This window comes from Ipomoea nil, unplaced genomic scaffold (genome assembly GCF_001879475.1).
Source record: "Ipomoea nil cultivar Tokyo-kokei standard unplaced genomic scaffold, Asagao_1.1 scaffold2826, whole genome shotgun sequence".
In the NCBI taxonomy this organism is placed as follows: domain Eukaryota; kingdom Viridiplantae; phylum Streptophyta; class Magnoliopsida; order Solanales; family Convolvulaceae; genus Ipomoea; species Ipomoea nil.
This window is the reverse complement of record NW_017619254.1, coordinates 2274512-2289552: the sequence shown is the minus strand read 5'-3', so window position 1 is coordinate 2289552 and position 15041 is coordinate 2274512. Positions and strand designations below refer to the sequence as shown.

The following is a 15041-nucleotide window of genomic DNA, read 5'->3' as shown; positions in this document are numbered from 1 at the left end:
TTTTGTGGCAACATAAGGTGTTATTATATTTGTGTGCTCATGTGTCTGGACTCTGGATATTCCAAGACAAGCAGCCACTCTACATACAATACATATTCCAACGCACTTACAATCTTTAAAACAAAAAAGAAAGAGCATTGACTTATTGCTTATTGAGGACGACTGGCCTATTAATTAAGGAAAACCATTGATGGTAGCACCACCGTCTACACAGAGTACGTGACCAGTAATATATGAAGCTGCCGGAGAGCAAAGAAATGCCACCGGCCCAGAAACTTCAGTAGGCTTGCCAGGACGATGTAATGCAGAACGATTGATTAAACCGTTGATTGCTTCTTTTGACGTTGGATCTTGCTGCAAAATTTTTAAAGATAATTAGACTGTATATATTATGTTCACCCATCCATTCAAGGTAATTAACCAAACTCAATTCCCAGCAAATTAAATTTAAACAAAAGTGAGAGAAAATGCATACGTACACGGACTAAATCAATAAGAGGGGTTTCGATAACCCATGGCGCCACTGCATTGACGCGAATATTATCTTTTGCCCACTCGCATGATAAGTTTCTGGTTAATTGGTTTATTGCCCCTATAATATAATTGATTAAAAAGATTAAATGGTGAGAGGTCCTAAATTGAATTATAGCACATAACTTAAAAACAGACATTGGATATGATATGATCGATGTGATTACCTTTAGTGAGTCCATAGAGAGAAGAACCAGGTGATGCAACAATTCCTAAAGTGGAAGAGATAAACACTAAGCTTCCATCACCAGAGGCTTTTAGCAAAGGGTATGCCATTTGAGATATGTGGAAAGAAGCCTCAACATTGGTGCCCATAAGAAGTGACCAATCTTTCTCTGTAATATGCTGCATTTCTTTAGACGGTATTCCCACACCTGCATTATTTACCTAGATTGGACGTGGTAATTAAATTAATTACCGTTAATTATATTATTGATTAATAATACATACCAAGTCTTAATTGTAATTTCTTCAAGATAAATCACAATCTATGTATTTCAACTTACTAGGATGTTAAGCTTTCCATTGAAGTGATCACTAACAATCTTCATAAGTTTTCCACGCTCCTCTCGTATTATTAGGTTACACGCCGATCCTGATACTTTATATCCCTTGCTAATCCATTTCTTCAAACACACGTCCAATTCTTCTTGTTCTAGTGCACATGTATATACATGTGCCCCGAAGCTTGCTAATTCCTCTACTATGGCAAGTCTAAATAAGATAAAATAAAAATTTACACACTCTAAATGTTTTAAAATTATAATAAAAAATATTAAAGCTTTATATGAAATATATATTCTACAATTCTCTTACCCTATACCTCGAGCACCACCAGTAACAAGGGCAGTCATGCCATTAAAACACCATGATGCCATAGCTGAAGGCCTGAAGCTATAGTATAAAATGGTTTAAACTAAAGGAATTATATAGTGGTAATATAACCCAAATAAGCTAGCTAGTATGTATATATAGTACAAGCTAGACCATTGAGTCCTTTAATTTAATGCGATTTAATTAGTCCCAAATGGAATATAGGTACACTAGACCCCAACATGGTCAAATGTGGATTATACAATACATAGCTGGAAATATTAGAAGTATGCATTGCCAAAGGTGGCATGTTGATGGGTCATCATATCGCATTTAATTCTTGAGATAATATAGTAATTGTGACATAATTAGTTCTGGATGTGATGAAAACTATGGAGTATTATATTTGTAAATCTGTCGCCTTCTTCTCCCTAATACAATCAAATTTGTAATTTAGAGAGTTTAAACAATCAATGAAAATTTATTGAGAATTATATATCCATCCGCAAACTATAACTTTATTATTATTACTAAATTTCACCTATGTGATCAACTGTGAACTATTCATGCGGGTCGCAAACCTCTATCATGCAAGTGGAAATCATTTGCAAAAAATTCAAAGGGGCTATTTTGTTTTCTATAAATATAAATTAATGCACTTTCCGATCCCCTGCCTATCAATTTTTCAGTGTTATTAATTGTTTAACTAGACTACATGAATTTATTCTTTTGAAAATATAGTATTGTAATAATTTATAATTTTATAACTTTTATTATTTATCCCAAGTCAAATTCAAGACATGACAATACAAGTTTTAAAAAGTGCCCATAGTTTTTATTACTTATAAATTAAATAAACTCATCACAATCAATTATATATAAAGTTGTATTACTCATTAAAAAGATTAGTATACGTACACATTTCTAAAAGATAGTATTACTCTATTTTATTTATTCATCAGTTCAACTCCTGATATATATGACGTTGCAAAAGACAACTCAAAATGGAAATGGTATATAAATTTTAAAATTTTTGAAACAAAATATTGACCAGTCAAATAATGAAATGTGTTTTACTATATATAATTGTACAAAATAGAAAATATATACTATAGGTGATCGAGCCGTGGGACATTTTCTTGTGGATTAACTCATTTGACTTTTCAATTCAAACGGGTAAAAAAAGTCTCATCCGGCAGGAGTGACTTCTAGAATTTGGATATATATATATATATATATATATATATATATATATATATATATATATATATATATATATAATTACACTTTTAGTCCTGTGACTATTGCAGTCTTGTTAATTTGAGTACTTGACTTTAAAAACTATTAATTTAGTCCCGTAACTATGCAATTTTTAACACATTTGGTCCTTCCGACCAAATCGGCGGCCAAATGTCGCCGGAATCTTTTAATCCATTTTAATTTTTTTTAATTCGGGGGCAAATCAGTCATTTTCTTCATCTTCCTTCTTCTTCATCCTTCTTCTCCGGGTTTGCCGATCGGAAACACAGGTCTGTAAATGGAAGACCAGAATGGTTCTTCATTTCCTTCTTCATCTTATATTGCTCCTTTAGTTCACACTGGATCGGAAAGCTCAAACCATAATTATTGATTGGTACCCAAGCAAAGAATTCATTACATGCATTCAACACACCAAACCATCATATGATAATGTCAAAAGGACATAATTTGTTTAGATGGAGATTAAAATAGTAAAGTCGACAACAGACTAATATCACATCTTAGCGAGGCAGGCAGTGCAGTCCCACAAACTATAAACATTTCTCAGGAATAAAGCAGAGAATGCGCATATCCTTGTGGCTTCGTCAGAGTTTTTTTGCGATGGGGAAAAGGTGGTCGCGTTGAATCTCAGGATGGGTCACCGGGATTGACTGGAAGGATTGATCCGGCGATTGGGAAACTTTCTGGGTTGGATAAGTTTAGCGTTGTTGTGGGGAGGATAACGAGGAGGGATTGAGGGAAGCAAAAAACAAGAACAAATAACTTTCCCTATTTTTTTTTTTTAGCTTACAATGACCATTTTACCCCCATAAATAAACTATTTTAAAATAATTACGTTTTTTCGACAACATTTGGTCGATGATTTAGTCGGGAGGACCAAATGTGTTAAAAATTGCATAGTTACAGGACTAAATTGTTAGTTTTTAAAGTTAAGTACTCAAATTAACAAGACAACAATAGTCATAGGACCAAAAGTGTAATTTTCTATATATATATATATATATATATATATATATATATATATATATATATATATATATATATATATAAAATATCTAGTGCGGAGGAGATTCCAGGTGAAATATTCGGTGAGATCTGAGTCGTTGATCAATATTTGATCAACGGCTCAAATTAATGATTTTTTTAAAAAATGGCGCATCCCGAGATTATAGAAGCAAAGTGTATAAATGGCGCACATTAAGTGTTACAAATACGCACCTTAAATGTCAGAATGACGCACCTTAAGTGTTAAAATGGCGCACCTTCAGTGTTAAAACTGGCGCACCTTAACTGAAAAACTTATGCACCTTAAGTGTATAACTGACACACCTTAAATGTTAAAAATGGCACACCTTAAGTGTTAAAATGACGCACCTAAACTTTGAAAAAACGCACATTAAGCTTTAGATGACGCACCTTAAGTTTCAACAATAACGCACCTTAAGCTTTAGAGTGACGCACCTTAAGTTTTAAAGGTAGAACTGACGCACCTTAAGTGTTAGCGAATGATGCACCTTAAGTATTAACACGACGGACTTTAAGCATAGAAAATACGCACATTAAGTTTCAACAATACGCAAAATGACCAAAATGCCACCACATTTTTTTAATCTGTGTTCATCCTGAACGTTGATTTTGACAAGATCAATGGCTATCATTCACCCGCATCCTTCGTTTCCCTGGCCATGGAGACGAAGCTGGCCGACGATAGTTCTAGTTTATTTGTTTTGTTTTTTTAATTTAATTAATTATTTTATTTATTTATTTTTTTTTAAAATCAATATCTGCCATGTCAGCATACTTACAGGCAAACATGTCATTTTTGGTCTAATTGCATGAGTTTGTGTTGTTCAGTGACTCAATTGTATTTTTTTTGAGTTCGATGGCCTAACTATAGTTTGGCGTGCGGTTAAGTGGCATATTTGACCCTTATTCCTAATAATAATAATAATAGTAATAATAATAGTAATAATAATAATAATAATAATAATAATAATAATAATAATAATAATAATAATAATAATAATAATAATAATTTAAAGCTTTGAGCCCGTCGTTATATCCTATGCACCGCGGCCAAAACGACGCCGTTTCTTTAAGTAAAGAAACGGTACGCCGTTAGTTTTAACATAGTGCGCATTTTGTATATGGTAATTACCAACTGACACTACAGTATATCTAAACCGACACTGTCTCACGTATTATTTTTTATATTGTCAAATGAAACTGCAGTTATATCAAAATGATACTGTAGTTGTGGTGAAATGAAACTGCAGTGTATATAAAATGAAACTGAACAACATTTCACATATTTGAGTGTATATTGTGCAATGAAGCTGTAATTATATCAAAATGATCATGTAGTTGTGTTTTAATAAAACTATAGTGTATATAAAATAAAATTAAATAACATTTTCACATATTTGAGTCTATAAAATATTGAATGAAACTGTAGTTGTGTTGAACCGAAACTGCGGTGTATACAAAATGAAATTGAATAACAGAGTAACTTTTTGCGGAACGGCGGGAAACAGATGCCATTTCATTTCATTAAATAAAATGACGTCGTTTTGATACGCGGTGCATAATCGACTATGCACCGCGGCGCACGATATAATTTGCCGCTTTTAGCCAATAGTTATTGTGTGGACCACGGTCAAAATAGTGAAATACGACGTTGTTTTGAGAATTTTTTTTTTTTTTTCATGCGACCCGCTGCAATATACATTTTTGTAACTCATAATATACATTATTTTAAAGCATAATGTACATTATTCTAACTCATAAATTACATTATTTTATCCTAGAAGTTTCATTATTCTTACACATCATGTACACTATTCTAACACACGAAATACATTGTTCTAATTCATAATGTACATCATTCTAACTCATAAAATTCAACGACGTCGTTTTAGGCCGTGGTCCACACAGCTGTGTTGACAACAATCATTTGACGCTTTTAGTTTAACTCTTTAGTTTTATTTAAAAATTATTTTTAGCCCATAACATGGCTTGGCCAAACTCTAAGCAAAAGAAAAGGAGATTAACATTCATAGCAAATTTTTGTTTTCATTCGGTACAGAAGGTATGGCGCGGCACGGATAATTTATTTCTTTTCGGGCATAAGATTTTCTTCTTTTGTCTACGAATTTCTACAATTTCTTTCTTATTTGCAGTTTTCTTCATGACCGTGCCTGGCTAATTTATTTGTTTTTGGTCAAATTACGTGAACCACAAATCATTTGTACTGTAAGATAAATTTGCGTCAACTGTGAATTCATGGTGGTTGAATAATTAAAATTCTCCTGTGTTTTTACCAATTATTTGTCAGACTAGTTGATGAATCTTATAATTATTTTTTCTAGTCTGAGTAACGAATAGGGTTGATTAATTACAACTTTAGTGTTAATTCAGTTCTATGCATATCAAATTCGAATACAACTCAATTTTATTCCAATAATGTTTAAAATCACAATCAAGCAAAAAAAAAAAAGAAAAAAAAGAAAAAAAAAAAGAACTTAGTATATATTGGGACACTTGAATTAAATACGTGATTAATTAAGGACAACCATTGATGCTGGCTCCTCCATCTATGCATAGAATATGGCCAGTAATATATGCAGCCATGGGAGAGCAGAGGAATGCCACTGGCCCAGAAACCTCTGCAGTTTCACCGGCACGACGCAATGGTGCCCTATTGATCATGTTGTTCAGTGATTCTCTTGCTGCAGGATCTTGCTGTAACACGTTCACATTTTTAAACATTATTAGATTAATTACTCAAAACCAAGCCCACAATAATAATAATAATAATAATAATAATAATAATAATAATAATAATAATAATAATAGTTTACTTACGCAGACTAATTTAGTAAGAGGGGTTGTGATGATCCATGGTGCCACAGCATTGACGCGAATATCATCTTTTGCCCACTCGCATGCCAAATTCTTTGTCAGATGGTTTATTGCCGCTATAATTAAAAAATTACATAGTTAGATAATCTAAATATATAATCTTGTATTTTATTTATTATTTATCCCCAAACATATCAATTTTTCTATAGCATTGATTAACACCTATATGGATAATATCGTTACAATCAAATTACCTTTGGATGTTCCATAGAGAGTAGAGCCAGGTGTGGAAATAACCCCGGAAGCAGAGGACACAAACACTATGCTTCCATTTCCAGTGGCTTTTAGCAAAGGGTATGCCAACTGAGATAAGTGGTAAGAAGCCTCAAGATTGGTGCTCATAACAAGAGACCAATCTTTTGGACTACAATCTTTAGCTTCAGTGTATATTGCCAGACCTGCATTGTTTACCTGCATTCAACATGCTAATTAATTGGCTTATATAGGATTAATAATTTAAATTTGTAATATAACTTACGTACCAAGATATCAAGCTTTCCGTTGAAGTGGTTACCAACCGTCGTCATAAGATTTTCGCGCTCCTCTCGAACTGTTAGGTTACAAGGCAGTCCTGATACTTTGTATCCTTTACTATTCCAGTCTTGCAAACATTGGTCCAGTTCTCCCGACTCCAGAGCACAAGTGTATATATCAGCTCCAGATTTTGCAAATTCTTCTACTATCGCAAGCCTAATTTAGTTCAAACAAATAAAAATATAAATATTCCATTACAAAATCCTAGTAAAAAAAATCATTCAAAATAAGATATAATCAATAATTCACTTACCCTATTCCTCTAGCACCACCGGTGACGAGGACATTCTTGCCATTGAAACACCATGGTGCCGCCATAGCTGAAGCTAGAGTATAAAATACACTAAGGTTGAGAAATCAGAGGTGATACTAAATTAAGTACGATGATTAGAGTGTAGGCCGGAGACGACCAATTCTCGTTGTTGTTGTTGTGGTTTTGTGTCAGCAGTAAGTAGGTGGCTTATATAGGTAGAAGTAAACCCCAACATGGTCAAGAGTGGCAGACTACTGGCAGGCTAATTTCCCCTTGAGTACAGATATGCTATTTACATTTTTAATTTTAGTTAGCAGCCGTCAGGCCCGCCATTATTGATTATTGAGTATTCCTTTAATTTATTTATTTATATATATATAGCAAGCTTATTGGTAAGTAGAGACAAGAAAGTATAATAAAAAAATGTTCCACCTATAGATCGGTCTGTCATGGCGAGCCGAACTCCAGGTTTGTGCTTGCTTCTGACTTATTGCCATGCTATAAAATACTCCGTAATAATATCCCATTTAGAAAATATCCGAACTGACTATTCTCTACAAATTTATTTATTAAAAAGTTGTTAATTCAAATGTATAAAGTGAATTCAAACTTGACATGTTTTAGTCAAATAAAAAAAATATCAATGAAGGTATTTGGTATATAACTTATTAGTTAATTTTTAGCTTATTTGACTAATTTTATCTGTTTTACTTGGTCAAATAACTAAAGGTGTTTGGTCAAACTCGACCTCCCATCGTACTGCCCACTGGTACGGTGTGTTGATTTCTTGACTCCTCGTTTTATTGATCCGTTGTGCCCCATAAGAAGCAAAAACCTTTTTCCTAATTGTTTCTGGGGCTCTGTTCGTTCGGTGGCGGGCGGTTGTTGTTGTGAAGGAGGTTGTCACTTAGCGTCTGGGTGACCTGAGTTAACTGATGCAAGTTCTGAGCCAACTGTTCGTTAGTCGGCGTCTCAGGGGTTCTTGCACACTTTCTTAGTGGTGCCATCCTAGTTTCTACAGGGTTAATCATCGGTTATAGATGTGGGTTTTATCCTTGAGTCTTGGCATGTTTAGAGTTTGTTTTTAGGGTTCGATTGTGTTGTTTCTTGGCTTATTCTATGCGTTCAAGTCCCTATTGTTGTTGATATGTGTTTGGACGTGTTGGGACTTGATAAGCCTTGAATTAGCCCATAATTATGCTTCGTTTGTACTAATTTATGACCGAATGCTAGGTAATTATGCAAGAAGGAAGCGTATTTCAGGTGTTTATGGCTTGAGGAAAGGAAATGTAGATTGGGGCATACATAAACTTAAAATGAGGACAAATCAATATAATATTAAGGCCAAGTGGTTCAAAGAAGGAAGGGCAAAATCATAGCAAGGATCAACGGAGTATCGGTGCAAATGAGAAGCAAAACGTGACACCGCTGTTCTACACTTCTGTTCTGCCCGTCACGATGGAGGTCACTGCGTGACCCCAATCGTGACGAACATGGGAAAAGAATGAGAGGAAATTAGCTTTCATTCTCTTCTCATCAACTCCTCCTCATCTTTTACCCAAACAACCTCTGCTCCAACTTCCACCCTTCAACTTCAGCCCAAACTCCTCTCCAACTTCTACCCATTTCATATTCTCCCATGAAAATTAATAATTGTCAGAAAAGCTTTCCCAATAAGCTAACAAATATTATAGTGAATATAAATTGGTTTAGTCCAAAAAGAGCTATTTACCACATAAGAGGGTAGCTCAACCCAACATTGGTAAATGACTGTTAGTTGATAGTGGTTAGCTGTTAGCTGATTTGGTTAATTAGAGGGTGTAACTAGTTGATAATATTAGCTGATTGTAGAAATGTGTTTGGTAAATTGGCCGTTAGCTTATAACTGTTTGGTATAATTTCTTTTCTCAAAAAACTAATTGAAAAAGTTGCTTAGACTAACTTTTTAAATTTTAGCATTTTGGAGTTACAAAAAGCTAATGAACCAAACACTTATATTGATTTTTTAACCAAATCAAACAATTAATAGTGGTCAAATAAGTCAAAATTGGCCTATAAGCCAACTATTTACCAAACAGGGCCTATATATATTCACAATTACAGAACTCTATTTTCACAATTAAAACACTTTATATTCAACAGTATAATAACATTATTGAATCTATATTTACAATTTTTAAACTTTATATTCAAAAAAAAAAAAAAAAAAAACACACATTATTGACTGAGGAAACGGTGCCACTGACGACACCATTATTCCAAAACGTGTTTTGGACCCATAGCATAATTTGCCCTGTTTGCTACATCAGTCCATTTGTAAGACACCTGAGATTTAGGACATCATTTTTAAGTCTATGCGTTTGGGCTTTTCCTTAATATCTGCAACATATATTTTCCGGGCTAATTCACCTATAATTCATATTTTAAATATGTTGTCTCAACTCTCAAGTTTTCCACTGATGTTGGGCTAGGACTAGATCCCTGTCCAAAACATTGATAAGAAGATGGGCAAACTAGGCGTGTATATATCATGCATGTCATATGATTTGTTCATTGGGTGTACTGTTCCCATCACTTCGATTAAAAGAGATAATTTTGTAATTTTGGAGCAATTTGTTATTAAACAAGTAATATTAAGTATGTTATTTAAGTGTAACTTTATAATAAATACCCTTCAATTTGTATATTTATGACTTATGAGATTGCAATATGTTCCACCAATTACTTAGAACCATGCTTAGCATTATTAATTTGTATTAATAATTTGGCCTTAAATATAATAGATGTAAAAAATTTAATAATAAAGATAAGAATTAAATTCAAGAAACACTATAAAATTACTCTGTAATGTAATACATCGTACCCTTTAAACACCACCAAAATATAATTCATTGACAAATATAATATTCATGCAACACCATATATATATATATTCATATCATATTACAAGATGAAATACAAAAATTTTGATGGATAACCCTTCTTTATTGCGTGCTATTAAACAATACAATACAAATGGTACTATATATCTAGAAATGGAAAGCCCCGGCGGTGTAGCCTCCATCAATTTGGACAACCTGACCGGTGATGTGGGAAGCAGCCGGCAGGCAAAAAAATGCCACCAACGGCGATATCTCGTCGGCTTCTGCCACTGGCTTCAATGGAGTTCTCACCATAATTGGACCATACAATTCCTGGGTTGTTTCTTCAATGTCTTCCTGCAAATTAATACCAACTTTATATATATGTAACAGATGATGATACAAACTTAATTAATTTTTTAGTGTGCGAGCTGAGGAGTCTTACACGCGTCATCATTGTGGTTTTGACGGCCCAGGGTGAAACCGTGTTGACTCGGATGCCATCATTTGCCCATTCACAAGCCAGATACTTGGTCAACTGGTTTATAGCAGCTGAAATATTTATAATACATACACCTCCAGATCAGAATTATTATATTACTCTGTATTTTACAGTTTACTATAATTTGTTTTACCTTTAGCGCTTCCATAAACGGAGAGTGCAGGCAATGCAGTGGCGCCAGCCATAGAGGAGATGAAAACAATGCTTGCGTTTCCAGATGCCTTGTGGAGGGGGTAACACAGTTGTGACAAGTGGTATGGTGCTTCCAAATTTGTTTCAATAATGTCTGAAAATTCCTCGGGATTGTAGTCCTTCGCTAACCTCATTCTACTCATTGCAGCGTTGTTCACCTGAGAAACAAAAACGAGTTAGGATTAATTTCACAGTGATTGGTATGTAAAGTGAAATTGTTGAATCCCATGAACTTACAAGGATGTTAAGCTTGCCATTGAAGACAGAGGAGACGGTTTCGATGAGCTCCACCCTTTGTTCCCTGGACGACAGGTCGCAAACGGAGCCGGTGACTTTGAAGCCTTTTGCCTGCCATTCCCGGAGCTTTTCGTCGAGCTCCGTCTGATTCCGGGAGCACGTGTGGACTGCGGCTCCGAATCCGGCCAGTTCCTCGACTATAGAAGCCCTGAAATGATTGCGATTGCAGTGATATGTTAGTGTCTCCAAACTATAAAGAGATTTGGTTATATAATTCCCTAAAATCTAATCGAGTTGACTCACCCTATGCCTTTGGTTCCGCCGGAAACCAGAGCCGTCTTCCCCTCAAGAGACCATCTTGAGTTCCTCTGGTTGCACTGCTCTCCTTCACCAGCCATGTCTTACCTTCCGTACAAATCGTGTTTGTTCTTTAAGTAGAATACAGTCAGAGTAGGATGCTATTTTGATGCTTTTGTTTGGAGATTGGTACAAGAATACCTCATATTTATAGTCCAATATTTTGAATAGTCTAGTCATATGAAAAATAAAACAATAAAAGTTATAGCTTACATTTTTCTTTAAAAAAAGTAAAAGGATGCCTATTGTTATTTATTTTGTTAACCATATAGGACAAAATCTCCAATAAAATCATTTTACATAATTCATGGGATGGATCGAATTTCATATCACCTCCACTAGGTCGAATCCACAACCTACTATATGAGGAACGACTCGGTGCTACTAGATCACAAGATTCTTGACTTATCTAAAAAATTACATTTTTTTTATCATAACTATTATATTTTTTTCTCGTGAGTAATAATCAATCAATTTATCAATTATTATTTATTAGTATTATATTTTTTTATTAGTATTTGACAAGTAAATATTATATTTTCATTTTAACTCAATCTGTACTGTGAATAAGAATTTCTGAGGTCTCTAGAAAATTCATTCAAATATAAAATAATAAAAATATATAGCATTTTCGACTAAAAAACAGCAAGAGACTTTTGATCTACAAATTGCGGTTGGGTGGGAATCAATGAAGTTTGAGGTCACAGATAAGATCATGGGATTAGAGAGTTTCATTGCTAATGGTCAAATTTTAGTTTTTTATTTTTATTTTTTTTATTTAAATTCCCTCCTTTCTAGAATTTGGCCAGTCAAGATCGATCGTATTCGTATTCGCATTTTGAATTATATATGGAGCCTTTTTCCCTCTTTTTAAATCATATTTTATGGATTGCCCAATAGACTTTGAAAGCATTGACTACTGGCTAACTACCATACTAATTAATATTAAAAAATATAATTATCATTGACAGGCAAATCTTAACTTTGTGCATAAAAATTGAAAATTAAATCTCTTGGCCTAGAGTTTCTACATCCTTGTCCTACCAAAATTGTGAATGAGTTAAATAACGATGTTCCAGTGATTCATTAGGTGAAAGGGTCAATACATCATGTTTACAAAGAGTTATCCCCATCTTTCCTTTTAAAAAAGAATAAAACACCTTCACATTAGGTCAAGATTCGATTATATATCTTTGGGTGTAGTGAACCACCCAATAATTGTCTAGCAAATCGCCCTACATACACACTCATTTTTAATCATCATCTTTGTAATACACACAAGCACTAATATACTTCATATGCTCAAGAAAAGGAGTACTTAGGTATTATTTGAACCATTTGATGGACTTTAATTAGATGAGCGGTTGAAATAATGTGAATGTATTATATTTGACTGCTTGATGTGAAAAGTATCAAGATAGTGCATATTTTAAAAGTGAAAAAACATTAACTTCTAGAGGGTGGAGATTTCTTGAGGTTTACTTTTCAAACTTAGATTTATGTTGCATTTTGATTATTAACAATTCTATTCTGTTTGAATTTTGATGTACCGAAAAATTTATTAATATACATTTTCAATGAAATAATTATTTCTTTATATAAATCACGAATTATTCTAAATAGGCCTTGATTATATGAGACACATTTAAACTCATACTATACTCAATCTAATTATATTTGATAATAGAAGAGTTTGTTATTTGATCGGGTATGATTTAAACAAATGTTCAAAAAATCGCTAGGCACCCGATTTTATTTCTTTTTCTTTAACATTAATTTCTTAATATTGGCTTCTTTTTTTTTTTTTTTTGAAAACTCTTAATATTGGATTGATTTGGTTCTTAACTGGAGAAAGTTTGTGCCTTTTTTTCTTTTTCTTTTTTCTCCTTTTTGTAAATGTAAAGTTTGTTTCAGTCAAAACAAAACATCTCCAACCACTCCAATTCTTATTCTTATAATAACAATAATATAAAAGGATGGCAGGCAAAAAGCTTTCGAAGAAAAAAATAAAGCAAAAAGTGAAACAAATAAAAAAAAATAAAGAATTTATCTGAGGCGGCGACCGGTGGGCGGTGGCGGAGGCGAGGCAGCGGCCGCCGGCTGGCATCTGGGCAGAGTGGTGGAGGCTTGGGTTGTGTCTGGTGGAGCGAAGGCGGAGAGATGTGGGCGTGGACGGCGTTTGATCTCGTCTCGCACTGTTGCTGATTTATTTTTTTAAAAAGGTTATTCGTCAAAACGACATCGTTTTGACAAATAACCCTTTAAAAAACAGGGTTGAGACCGAATCAGTCGGCTCAGCGGTCTAGGCACCGCCTAGCCGTGGAAGAAGCTGAATTCGACATTCTTCAATGCGGCCAGGTGCCGCCTAGTGCCTAGGTGCAACTTTTTGCAATATTGGTTGGAACAGAATCATAGCATGGACCAAAACATTAAATTTGTTCATTTTAGATTCACTTTAAAATTTCTATCATTTTTTACTTTATGACCTTCTAGAATATAATAATTTTTCTCAGATACAATTCAAGATCTTTTACATCAATTTGAAGAAGATATTATTATTAGTAGTAATTCAGCTGTGTAATGCACAGTTTATAACATATTTATATGATGTATATACTACTTTAAAATTTGTAAATATTATATAATATTATGCTTTTGATTATATATCTATATATAAACAGAAGAAGTTATTTTATTGAGCTGCATCAAAAGAAAATTTTCTAATAATGAGATTTAGAATTAGAATGCATAATTGGCTTGAAAACAATTAAATCACAAATTTTAAAATACTTTCTTATATACAACGTAACATTTGTTGTTGAGTTCTCTTGGTCATTGTTTTTATCACACACCAAAATTTTTAAACTCTTACGACTTGTAACTCCAGAAACAACAACATATAATTGACCATAACTGAACACTGGCTTCTTTAAAACTACAGACAACATGTGATAGTGATTGATCTTGACTTTGGTTGGGTGTCATTGAATATGAGACAACTAAAGGAAATTGTCTTTTTTTGAAACTTGAAAGGTAATATTGAATCTAATGGAGTTAGTGACATTCTTAGAGACACATAGGGTGTGTTTGGTTCGCACATGGGAATCAGAATCGGAATAAAAATCAAATACTTGGTAATGGTATGGGTTTTGGTGAAAGTATTTTGTAAGTTTGGTAGTAGGATGAAATTTGAATGATTACCAATATTGATGTTTGGTTATGTATGACCTTATAATGGGAATAAATGTTTAAAAAAAAAAAAAAAACAAAAAATCAAGGCAATTGATCCTAATATAATAACATTCAAAACACCTTTATGAACAAAAAAAAAAAAATCAAAACAAAAATCTAAAAGCACTAATCCAAAACTTAAAAATTTTATTACCAATAAGATGGAATGATACATTTTTTAATTAGGAAATGATGTTTTTAATTGAATGGGTAATCAAATCTTATAGTTATGTTTTAAAAAGTTGTCAACCAAACACTAACTATGATTTTGATTCGCATTCCTAGTGTGTAAACCCATGAATCAAACATACTCATAATCAATTAACTACAGACACATAATATGTAAATT

General features: G+C 33.3%; 3 protein-coding genes across 4 annotated transcripts; all 3 read right to left on the bottom strand.

Annotated features, from left to right (window-relative positions):
• On the bottom strand, nt 1-1468 carry LOC109159284 (tropinone reductase homolog). Its single transcript, XM_019307389.1, has 5 exons — nt 1348-1468; nt 1038-1245; nt 699-918; nt 480-592; nt 1-354 (listed from the first exon to the last, which is right to left on the bottom strand). Exons 1-5 carry the CDS (start codon nt 1407-1409, stop codon nt 175-177), a joined length of 783 nt encoding a protein of 260 aa, XP_019162934.1. The 5' UTR covers nt 1410-1468; the 3' UTR covers nt 1-174.
• Nucleotides 1469-6107: 4639 nt separating this feature from the next.
• On the bottom strand, nt 6108-7515 carry LOC109159282 (tropinone reductase homolog). 2 transcript variants are annotated; one of them, XM_019307387.1, is made up of 5 exons: nt 7313-7515; nt 7008-7215; nt 6720-6936; nt 6469-6581; nt 6108-6345 (listed from the first exon to the last, which is right to left on the bottom strand). In XM_019307387.1, the coding sequence occupies exons 1-5, from the start codon at nt 7375-7377 to the stop codon at nt 6166-6168; spliced, it is 783 nt and encodes a 260-aa protein (XP_019162932.1). In that variant the 5' UTR covers nt 7378-7515; the 3' UTR covers nt 6108-6165. The 2 variants fall into 2 exon arrangements, with proteins under 2 accessions (XP_019162932.1, XP_019162933.1); XM_019307388.1 differs by having other exon boundaries at nt 6108-6348; nt 6472-6581.
• Nucleotides 7516-10309: 2794 nt separating this feature from the next.
• LOC109159290 (tropinone reductase homolog At5g06060-like) lies at nt 10310-11604 on the bottom strand. Its single transcript, XM_019307392.1, has 5 exons — nt 11408-11604; nt 11105-11312; nt 10809-11025; nt 10619-10725; nt 10310-10530 (listed from the first exon to the last, which is right to left on the bottom strand). The coding sequence occupies exons 1-5, from the start codon at nt 11500-11502 to the stop codon at nt 10342-10344; spliced, it is 816 nt and encodes a 271-aa protein (XP_019162937.1). The 5' UTR covers nt 11503-11604; the 3' UTR covers nt 10310-10341.
• Between the last annotated feature and the right edge of the window lie 3437 nt (nt 11605-15041).